The 12,306-nt window shown below is 43.1% G+C and overlaps 1 protein-coding gene across 1 annotated transcript in view; it reads right to left on the reverse strand.

Annotated features, from left to right (window-relative positions):
* Window positions 1–4,969: 4,969 nt before the first annotated feature.
* LOC139789134 (rapamycin-insensitive companion of mTOR-like) overlaps window positions 4,970–12,306 on the reverse strand; it is a 40,188-nt gene continuing 32,851 nt past the window's right edge. Inside the window, 3 exon segments of the mRNA XM_071729663.1 lie at window positions 4,970–5,097; window positions 5,884–6,036; window positions 9,523–9,672. Coding sequence (XP_071585764.1) covers window positions 4,970–5,097; window positions 5,884–6,036; window positions 9,523–9,672 — 431 coding nt within the window.

The raw sequence follows: 12,306 nt of genomic DNA on the forward strand, positions 1-12,306 counted from the left end.
GGGGCTGATGTTACAATAATCTACCATAATGTGTGGCCTTGTTATTGGAAACTCATCACTGCCCTCAATGTTGTCCAGGGAATAGGCAGTGGTTCCACTCCCCTTCAAGCCCTTAACCCTGTGCAATTGAAGTTCCCTGAAGGATAGGCAGTGACTGTACGACCCTATGTGTTGCCACTACCTGGACAACTTGGAGGGTTGGTTGGCAGGGAGGTCATGAGCCAATTAGGGGCCATTCTGTCCATTCCCGAACCCACTCAACCCCCTCAACATTTTTAATGAGGGCCACTGCAGAAGTGCTGCCAACTCCCAGGCTTCGGTGGAAGACAGACACCCCTGTCTGGGTGGAGCAGTGGCTCCTATCTAAAGAGCAGCTAGAAATTGCCAACTGCCTGGTGCAAGAGCAGCTGGACGCGGGACACATTCAGCCATCCGTCAGCCCTTGGAACACTCCCATTTTTGTAGTCCCAAAGAAGATAGGGAAATGGTGGTTGTTACATGACTTATGTAAGGTCAACAACCAGATGTGGCCGAAGGGCAGCCCGGGTTGGAGGGCACCCATACTCACCATGTTACCCAGAGATTGGCACCTTCTGGTAATTGATCTCAAAGACTGCTTCTTTACCATTCCCTTACATCCCGAGGACACGGTTTGCTTTGCCTTCACCATCCCATTGATTAACAAGAGCAAACCTGCTAAAAGGTACGAATGGGTAGTGCTGCCCCAAGGGATGAGGAGCTCCCCAACAATATGCCAGTTGTATATGGCTTGGGCACTCTCGCTGATTCGAAAAGAAATGCCGGACACACTGATCTATCATTATATGGATGACATACTGCTTTGCCAGGAAGCCCCATTCCCCGATAATATTAGTCAGATGTTGACCGCTTGACTAAAGGCGAAAGGATTAATTGTAGCTCCTGAGAAAGTGCAGTCACAATCGCCCTGGAGCTACCTAGGGTGGCAAGTCACTCACGCCATGGTCAGACCGCAAAAGCTAGAGATAATCAATTCGGTCAAAACATTGAATGATGCCCAAAAGCTAGTGGGCGAGCTTCAATGGGTTCGACCCATCATAGGTCTCACCAATGCTGATATCCACCCCTTCCTGTCATTGTTGCAGGGCACGCGACCAGATGCACTAGTGGACTGGACCGATGAGCATACCAATGCGCTAAAACGGGTCGTCCACAAACTGGCAACTGGCTTTGCAGACCGTCGAGATGCCACTCAACCCATCGAAATCTGGATATGCAATCACCCTTCATTCCCTTTCGCACTGCTACTACAGGACTTCAATTGGCAAAGGGAAAACGGGGAGCAGCACTATGATGACTATGATCGAAGCTGTAATTGAAACTTTTGGGGATCAGAGTCAATAGCTATCTTGGAATGGCTATTCCCACCCCACACGGCTCAAAAAGGTATCTGGCAGCGAGCTGAAATCATAGCACTCCTGATACAAAAGGGACAACAACGTGGCCTTGAAATAGATGGTCAAGAGCCAGGTTGGATCAGCATTCCTATCAAAGTGATTGATTTTGATTGGTTGCTGCAACGCTCTACACCATTGCAACTTGCCTTGTTCAAATATTCTGGAGACATCCGTCATGGAGGCCCAAAACACAGGCGCCTACAGGCCATTAGCCAGTTCTGCTGGATAGAACGACCAATTGTTTCAGAGCGTCCAGTGCCTGGTATCACTGTGTTCACTGATGCTAGAAAAAGGTCAAAAACGGCCGCCTGCATATGGCAGGATGAGGGTCAGTGGAAACAACACTTGATTCCGGGCACTGACAAAGACAATCTGCAAACTCTGGAACTATCTGGCTATCATTTGGGCCTTAATGCAATGGTGACGTGTCCCCCTGAAAATCGTCTCTGACTCGCAATATGCTGTAGGAGTAGCGAATCGTATCGAGGATGCTCTCGTTAAGCCAGTGCAAAACCAGTGACTATTAGAGCTCTTTCTTACATTATAGCGTGTACTGAAAAATTACACACAACCATGCTGCATCTTGCACATCCGTAGCCATAAAACATCTTTAGGCCTAGGAGAAGGAAATGCAAGGGCTGACTCCCTGGTCAGCCTAGGAATGCAGGGTCCTGTAAGCCAGTTTGGGAAGGCTCAAAACAGTCATTCCCTATTTCACCAAAATTCCAGGGTGCTGAAGCACATGTTTGCAATTCCATGGGAAGATGCCAAAGGGATTGTCAAAGCATGCCCTCAGTGCGCACAATTTGGCCCTGCCCTAGGAGTGGGAGTCAACCCACGTGGGTTGCAAGCAGGAGAGATCTGGCAAGTGGATGTTACCCACGTTCCGGAATTTGGACAACTTAAATATGTCCATGTGACAATAGATACCTTTTCAGGCATGCTTTGGGCCACGGCTCAGACAGGGGAGAAGAGTTTACATGTGGTCCATAACCTGACCAATTGCTTTGCTGTAATGGGGGTCCCCCAAGTAGTAAAAACTTACAATGCACCTGCTTATATAGGTGGAAAGGTCAAGCAGTTTCTTGCCACTTGGGGAGTAAAACACATTACAGGGATCCCTCATTCATCCACGGACCAGGCGATAGTGGAAAGAGCTAATCGCACGCTGAAGACATACTTACAAAAGCAAAAAGACAGCAAAGATTTGGACCCACAGATGCGGCTTAACAAAGTGCTTTTTACATTGAACTTTCTTGGCGTAAGCTGCGATTCCCAACAACCTCCCGTGTTACTACACTACTCGTCCCAAAAAATCAACTGCATGCCGCAAGTACAAATCAACTACAAGGATCCTTCTACAGGTCAATGGGTAGGGCCCAAGCCGTTACTGTTTACTGGAAGAAGCCATAGCTGTGTCTCTACAGACTCCAGACCTCTTTGGGTACCCAGTAAATGGACACGCCCTGCTGTGACCGGATCTCCAACGGACAACTCAGCACCCATTTCCAACAACGGCACATTGTCCAGCAGTTCAAACTGAATAACCTTGCTGAACTCGCACATTTGGACATCGTATAATTTTTCTTGCTTGTTGTTTGTGTTATTTTCAAAGAAAAAAAAAAAAGGGGGGGGGGGGGGGGGAAATGTAGTGAAATGAGGCAATCAGGTGTGGCTAATTACAAGGTAGGAGGCGTGAGCTTGTGCCAAGCCCACCTGTGCTCAGTCAAGGCCTACCCCAGATGCGCATGAGCAGGATTGGGCAACCAATAAAAGGTGAGCTTCTGAGTGCATTCCCAGCTCCCTCTTGAGCAGCCAGAGGAGGAGGTTAGCTGAGTCTGGAGCAGAAGCACCGAACAAGGCTAGCCAAGTCTAAAGGTGACAAGATCGGAGCACTGTTTGTGCACCTTGGCAAGAACACCTCCTTGACTTCAAAGCTCTGTGCCCCAAGAAAGGTTTTGTCTGCTACAATATTATCCATTCTGGATCTTACAAAACAAGATAATCAAAGCAGATAGCACTGTTTTGTACCAAACCAGAAGACCATCCCCCTGCAAAATTCAGATTAATGAGATGAGACAGAATATGTAATTTGAAAGATGTATGGAATCTCTGAGATCACCTAGTCTTAAAATAATAGATGTAGAGAGAGAACAGTATATAGAAAAACAGGCATCCACATGTACAGAAGTAATAAAAAATTAGAAAACCTAACTTAGTTACCTGTAACCATTGTTAAAACTAAAATGAGCATTTCTGCATTTTCTTTTAACAGTCGTATGCCAGTTTCCAACCTCAATAGCACAGAAACCGACATTTTTTATTGTAATGTTGGTCCCTGGATTTATTTTCCTATATTTATCATAAGTTTTTCTTTAAATTAATTCCAGTAGTTGTATTCTTGCTTTAGGCAGATTTGTGTTTCTCAAGAAGTTACTTTCAGATTCTTATTCTGGTTATCTGATATATATTATTTGGCACAAAGAACAAAAAAAAAAATTATAATTTCTTTAGTAAAGATGCATGACTGTCCTGGTTTGGGCCAGGATAAAGGTGATTTTCTGTCTTGTACTTTTGCTTTTAGCTAAGTCTCTTGTAAGTAGTTGCACTTGCTGAAATTAACAGCAAGTTTCTCAGACAGTGTCTGCTTCTAGGACTGATAACACTCGATGTGTATAGTTACTGCTAGAGACTGGTATGCAGAGCCAAGGACACTGCTCAGCTCTGAGGAAAACATAGAGGTCCCACCTGCATCCCTCCTTTTGGGAGGAACGGACAAGATAGATGCCAGAATTGACCAAACAGAGTATTCCATCCCATATACATCATCCTCAGTATAAATTTGAGGGATCACGAGGGCCAAGCCATAGATTTCCAGCTTCCGGCTGCCTGCCCTTCCTGCCTTTCCTGCTTCCCTTCCTTCACCCGGCATCCTGGAAGGATTCCATCCATTCGTCTGCCTGTGGTCCTGATCCGTGCCAGCCCTTATCTGTGTGTTCCTGCCTCCAGTTCCCAACTGCTGCCGACTCCAGGAGTCCAGCCTGGACTTTCCCAGGGCTGCCTTGCAGCCTCGGTGGTGACGTGAGAGCTATTGGGGGAAAGGGGGGAGGAATGTGGTATCCATTTTCTTGTATATTTGTATGTTTTTAGTATTTTTTCCTATTTATCATTACTGTTTCATTAAAGTTGTGTAGTTTAGTTTCCAACCCATAAGTCTCTCTCCCTTATTCTCTCTCCTTTCTTATCAGGGAGGAGAGAGAGATTAATAGAGAGCATCTGTTACTCGGTTTAATTGCCGGGCCAGTGTTAAACCGTGACAATGACATACTGAGTATGTAATGAAAAATCAGTACACTTGAACTACCAATTTGAAAAACAATAGGGAAGAGTAAGAAATTAAATACAGGACAAACATATACCCACAATAATACCTGCTTGACAATTTTTTGAGAAGTCAGAAATAATCACTATCTCAAAGATCTTAGAAAACACATACAACTAAATGTTTCTAAAACATCTGAAATGTATTTAACTTACATCAGGAGTCCAATGTCATGGCCCTTAGTTCCTACTGAACTACTCAAATTGATTACTAAACGTAAGATTTCTTTCCGCAGAAGTATTCTGCACACTGGTGTATAATCTGTGATCGGTTTTACTCCTGGAAAAACAAATTCAACAGTATGAAGTTTAAGCAGAATAGTCTTTGATTGTGCTAATCTTAAGGCATATAAGTCTGTTTTAGCATTGCACACACAAGTAGGCATTTATGTACTTATTCTGAACTACAAAAAATATTCCCATTAAAATAAAACAAACAAAAGTATTATTTTCATGAGTTTTAACATGGAAATATTTTTAAAAAGTGAACTAGCATTCCATAAATGCTGTGTGACATTTAAAAAAATCTGTGAAGTTCAATTACAGTGCTGTCTCTACTGCTAAATCACGTTGCAAATTGGGTGATTACTTGCTCTGTATCAGATACTGGTGAAGTTATAAACCACTACTTCATAAGAAATTATGACAATTCAAAATCTAACACACAAGCCTAAAAAAAGAAATGTCTTTCTCTTTACAGAAATTCAGTAATTTTTTTAAGGTTTTTTTTTAAAACTAACAACACTGTGGGGGGAAAAAGGCAATCAATTTGCTTGCAATGTTGGATACAGAGCTGCATTTACATTACCTGCAAAAAAGCAATATATCTAAAGCAGAACAGTTTGAAAGTATGCCATCTGCCATAGTCATTGGTAATGCAACTACCTTTCTGTATAATGATTAGGGCATCCAAAGAGGGGTTTTGTTGTTGTTGTTTGTGGGGTTTTTTTTAATAAAGATCAATTGTTTGTTGCAGTATATATAAATAAAATATTATTTTCCCACAATACCTAAAAAATACTTCAAGAGTTATGGTCTCTAATAATCATAATGCTTTCAAACTTACCTAGTGCAATCTCTATACTCTTGGTGCTGCTAGCTGAACTATGGGATACTGCATCAATAAAGCCTGAAATTCCTGGAAATTTGGAGGAACACGCATCTAAGTGATTGTGTATGATCTGCCCACACCAGTCAGTATATGGAATGTGTGAAAAATCTGAGAGAAACATCTTTGTTGTTGCATCTTTGTTACTGACACTTTTCCTCACTTCAAATGCTTTTATTTTTTAACAATGTTAAGCATGCAATACACTGATGCACTATATATGGTAATTTCCTGGTTTGAGCTAGGGCAGAACCAATTTTCTTTTTAGTAATTTTAATTTTCAGTGAAGTCCATTCCGAGTGACTCAACTTTCTGATATTAACAACATATTTTTCAGACAGTGTCTGCTCCTAGGAATGCTAATGCTTGATGTTTATAGCTATTGCATAGGTAATGGTATGAATGTAACACAGACAGGCTCTTGCTTATCACTGCTTAGTTCTGTTAAACTCATGTGACAAAAGTAAAAGGGGTCACACCTGAGACCCTCCTGTGGGAAGGAGTGGATGGGATAAGTGACCCAGAACTGATCAAACGAAGTATTCCATCCCATATGCATCACACATGCTGCTGAAAATTAACATGCACTTGCTGAAATTGACAGCATATTTTTCAGTCAGTGTCTGCTTCTATAACCGGTAATGCTCCATGTTTATAGTTATGGATAGAGAATGGTATGCAGAAGTGTCTTGGGTCAGTGCAGTGGTGTTTTGGAAGCAGGGGGGGGAACAGGGATGGCTCCTGTGAGAAGGTGCTGGAAGCTCCACTGGTTCCAATCCCTGCCTTGTCTCTACCCAAGGCCAAGCAGGTATGGGAAGATGGATGCGCCTCTGCAAGTAACATATTCAAAGGAAAATGAAACTGCAAAAATATAAGAAAAGGACCCGCAAAATGGAGGAGAGGATGAAGTGAGAGGGAAATGCCAGAGAAAAGACACCAAGGTCAGTGAAGAGGGAGGGGGAAAGATGCCTGAGCAGAGATTTTCCCACAGCCTGTGATGAGATGGCAGGCTGATCCCCTGCAACCTATGGAGGAGCATGTTGGAACAGTCCCTGAAGAAGCATGGTGAAGCAATCCTTGAAGGACCACAGTGGGGTAAATGTGGATTTGTAGCCCCTGAAGCATCACAGGTGGGCAGATGTGAAGAAGCAGCCTGTGCAGGATTGCAGAGAGGGGCAGATGTGGATCTACAGCTGTGGAGGACCCTGTGCCAGAGAAGGTGACTTTTCCTGAAGCAGCTGTGACTCTGTGGGTAGCCCATGCTGGAGCGGTCTGCTCCTGAGGGACTGTACCTGGTGAGAGGGACTTATGTCAGAGGGGTTCATGAAGGACTCTCTCCCATGAGAGAGACCCCATGTTGGAGTGGAGGAAGAATGTGAGGAGTCCTCCCCCTGAGGAGGAAAAGCAGCAGAAACAATGTGTGGTGAACTGACCCTAAACCCTCACTCCTTGTCCCCCTGTGCCACTGAGGGGGAGGCAGGAGTGAAGTAATCTGGGCCCAGGAAGAAGGGAGGGGTGGAGGAAGAAGGTATTAAGATCTGGACATGTTTTCTCTTCCTCCTTGTAGATTAAATTAGTTGATTTTTTTTTTCCTTCCCACGTTGAACCTGTCTGGCTTTTGCCTGTTACTGTAATTGGGGAACAAAAACATTCCTTGTCTTGATTAATGAGCCTTTAGTTGGATTTTCTCCTCCCTGTCCCACAGTGGAGGTGGGGGGTGAGTGAGCGGAGGTCTGGTTGATACCAGCTGGGCCTAAACCGTGACAAGAACACCAGGGCCCCTGCTTGGTTCTGAAAAACATCTTATGCTCAGGAAATAAAGAGAGTAAAAGGATCACACCTGCAACCGTCCTTTAGGGAGGAGCAGAGCACACAGATGACCAAAACTGACCAAATTGAGCATTCCATCCCATACGTGTCATAGTATAAATTTGAGAGCTCATGAGGGTCAAACTTTTTTTCCATGGCCAGCATCCAAGGAGAGCTCTCTCCATTCTTCTGCCTTCAATCCCAGTCCACGCGTTCCTGAATCCATTTCCTGTCTGCTGTTGGGTCCAGGAGTCCAGTCCAGGACTTTCCCAGAAGCAATAGTGATGTGATTGTCATCAGGGGAGTGTGATGTTGGTTTTGTATGTTTGTATATATTTTATTTTTTAGTATTTTACCTTTTATTTTAATTGTGACTTTCATTACAGCTGTTTGAGTTTTTCTTTTCAACCCATAGATCTCTCTTCTGGGAGAGGAAAGGGTAAATGGAGAGCATCTGTCATACGTTTAATAGCCAGTACAGCCTTAAACCATAACAGATAACTATCAGTATATAAACAGCTGAAAACTAAATGCTTGATTTTGGTCAAATCATAGTCAAAATGTTTAAAAAATAACTTTTTTTTGGAATCTTATACTACTCACGTGAAAATAATCAACTCTTATGCATTGACCAAAGTCTAAAAAACTGTAATAACATGTAGAGCTCATATAAAATAGAACATGGATATATCAATGCAAGAAGCTCATGCATATGCACAAGTTTTTTGTTCATGCAGTTACTACAGGTCTTGCAGAAAGGGCTCCGACTTCATCAACAGAAAGATGTGACAAGTAAGATTCTATCCAAAGCCTTTGGCATTTCAGATATAAAGAAATTATTGTAAAGTTTTTGTTTGTTGCACTGTTAACAGAACCACAGAAAAACATAGGTCTGAAGGGACTTCTGCATATCACCTAGTTCAACACCTTGAACAAAGAAGGCCTCACTTCAAAATGAGATCAAGTTACACTGCAAAGAATTTTTACCCTTATATTTAACTGGAATTTCCATTCCTACAGCACGTCTGCAGTCTCTCATCCTTTAGCCATGTGTCTGACAAGAGCCTGGCTCTGCCTTACCTGTAATTCCCTCATGCTAATTGAAGACTACAATTGGGATTTTATTTGCCATCTCTTCTCGATACTGAACTTGAGCTCAAACTCAGCTCTCCCAGACATTCCTCGCATTTTGTGCATAACCTCCCTTTGCCAACAGTACTCTTTATGTGTTAGTAACTGAATGCATAACACTGTTGAAAAAATTGTAAGGATTGCCACTAAGCAGATATTGCAATTTCCATTACAGGATTTTTTTTTTTATTATAGACAGCATAAAAAGGCATATAACTGCAAATTCTGCAGAGGAGTTTAGGAAGAAAATAATTATGAATCTGTTACAGCTCAACTTCAACAGACTCCTCAATAAGATTTCCTTTGTTTTGTTTTATGGTACAGACTTGCTTTCAAGTCAGACTTTTCATTAGTTTGACCACAAATATCAGTTATCAGGACATTAATTTGAAAGTACTAAATAAGGTTTTGAATTTTATCTTTTGATAAGCTTTTAGAAATAATTAAATACTAACACCACTAGAAACAGATAGAAACAACCATATAAATACCATTGGTTACATAGTGAGCTTATTAAGGAGAATTATTTTCAAGGTCAACAGTAAGTATTAAAAACAAAACACAACAAAATCCCCTTACAGATACATCATTTTAAAGATAATCAAAATTCAATATTTTCATTCCATTTTATCACACTTTCACAGAAGGAACACTAACCTGTACGACTATGTGAAGAGTTCACTTTGTTGTTAGGCTGATAACCCAGTATTTGAATGCAGACACAGTAATGGCAGTTCTCATCTGTATACTCCTGTAGCCCTATATCTTCTGTATTTTCTAAAAATTGAGAGGCATCTTGTTGGGAAACTGTCTGGAAGAAAACAGACATGTGAGCAATCCTGACTCTTTAGCTTTAGCTAGAGTAAACTAAGGGCCTTGAGACCCAGTTGCAAGGTTACTGAAAGATGAGCTATGGGAAAAAGATAAGGGAGCTGGCAGTAGAAAAGAAGAAATAACAGGATAATGAGGAAGCCAGCAGAAGATCTGTGAGAACAGAATTTGTGTCCAAGATATAGCCACCTGCAAGATATCGTTATATAAACAAAGGCTCTATATAAAGCGAGTGTCCACTGTTAATAAACGACTTCACTTTAACCATATTGGTGACTGCGTGTCGTCCTTTAAGCCTCCGCGAATTTTCTTCCTACATTTGGCGCCCGAACAGGGACCCTCTCGCTGTTGCTTCCAGGAGCGATGAAGACAGCTGGGATGAGAGGGTAGCAAGAAAGCCGACCGAAGGAACGGTGCGGCAGGAGCGGAGAAGCCAGTCGAAAGGAGACTGCTGCCCCGGCGGTCTACGTAGCTGGTGCCCGGCTACGGAACGAAAGAGGTACCTCGAAATTGAAGAATCTTGCCAAGAAAAAGGTGAGCGGCTGGGGAGGAGATGGGGTCTACACTCTCTAAAGAAGAAGAGGCAGTAGTTAAGCTCCTCCAATGTATTCTCTCTAAGAGAGGTTTATCACACGAAGGCAGGACCTTACGTGAATTACTGAAATGGGCACGGGATAGAGACTTGATCCCCTCGATGGGTACCGTTTTAGAGTTACCTGCTTGGGAAGCCATAGGTACTGCCCTATGGGATAAAATTAACGATGGAGATAAGGAGGCACGACGCTTAGCGACACTCTGGAAATTGATTAGAGAAACCTTAAAAGAAATGAAAAGTGAAAGAGTAGCAGCCTCAGTGTTTGCTGCCTTAACACCTGATCTACCAATACCGATGAATGCTCAAAATATGGACTTGACCTCTAGGCAGTTATTTGAGACACCTAAGGTGCCCCCACCAGCACCTGAAGGGACTATACTGATTCAAGCTCAGCCAACTGTGCCATTTGACCCTGGGGGGTCAGATGAAAAGCAAAAATGGGACTGAGAAGCAAAACGAAAAGCGACTGAAAACACCACCAGAATCGTCGGAGGACCCAGAGGGAGAGAAGCCAGAGAACACAGGCGAGGAACCTTGGAATGCAGACCCCCCCCTCCTGCCCGCCTGCCACGGCTCCCGAACACTCTGCCACCGCTGCCTTCCTCTCGACCTCCGATGCCTGATTTATCTTCTTGACCACAGTTGCCATCAATTAATCCTCTGCTTCACCTGTCAACACCATCAGTGCTTGCTATAGAGCAACAACCAAGGAAAGAACTGGGACTCAGAGACAAGCAACTCAGGGAACTGCTGAAGAAGCTGAAAGAACTGGAGACCAAGGATGAGTATACCCCTGAAAAAACCCTAGTTTTTTGCTCCGGAGAACACCCTGAACAACCCAGGGGCACTAATCCATTTTTATCCCCTGATCCGTTCCCTATCCCTGCTCCTACTTCCCTTAACCCTTTAACACCCACTGCTCCACCTCTTCTAGATCCAACATGGGGAGGGGAGGGTGGTAGAGGGGATAGTGGGGGGGGGGAAGGTGGAATCAACAATTGCAATTTCATCATAAATGGCAAATGCTGTGTGAAAATGAAGCTGTGATTCCTAGACAGAACACCGATGCATTATACAGAGTGCAAGCACAAATGTTACTTGGTGCTTGTCCTTTTGTATGTGCAGATTTGCAGGCATGGTTTCAAACTGAAGTGTTACAACTTTCACAAGAATTGGCGTATAAAGCTTTGCAAACTGTGCATGATCCTGCACAAGCAACTCCCTCTTTTACAAATATTAAATGAGGGAGTGGAGCGATATCAAAAATTTGTGGATCACTTATATTCAGTGGTAATATCACATCCCGATTTGACAGAAGAGATGAAAACAAAATTTTTTATATGTCAGCATATGACAATGCTAATGAAAAAAACTAAACGTGCATTAGGACTACTCCCAAAAGGTGCTACAGCAGCCCAATTGTTAGAAGCTTCTGAGCAAATGCTAGAAGCAGATAAAGCTGCTTAAGGACCGTCATTGCAATATGGTTCTCAATATTGATTTATATTGTGGTGCATGGTCCACTGGTGTTTCATACAGAAACAAACAAACAAACAAACAAAAAAAACCAAAACCAAACCCACAGTTATGAGAAGGAGTATGCCTTTTTGGAGGCCGAGAGTTGCTGCGGAGAGTGAGAGCTGCTCCTGGTACAGAGAGCACCCCCACTCCTGCCTCCGCAGCCGCTTCTCGCCCCCCCGCACACAAGGGCACAACTCAGATGTGGCCGGTGAGCATTGCCAGTGTATCTGTTGCAGCTGCTGTCTCTACCCCCACAGACACTGCTGCTGCTCAAAAAATGAGCCCTGCTGCAGACCACGGAAAAAAAAAAAAAAAAAGAAAAAAAAAAAAAAAAAAAAAAAAAAAAAAAAAAAAAAAGAAAAAGGGAAAATAGGGGGGAGGAAAGAGTGTACCTTTGCTGTTTAAAGGCTTATAATTCTGTCTCTAAACAATTTTATTAGGCCTTTTTGGGCCTCAATTTGGCAACCATGAAGGAAACCAGGACTCCACTGTGC

This window comes from Heliangelus exortis, chromosome W (assembly GCF_036169615.1).
Source record: "Heliangelus exortis chromosome W, bHelExo1.hap1, whole genome shotgun sequence".
Lineage (NCBI taxonomy): Eukaryota > Metazoa > Chordata > Aves > Apodiformes > Trochilidae > Heliangelus > Heliangelus exortis.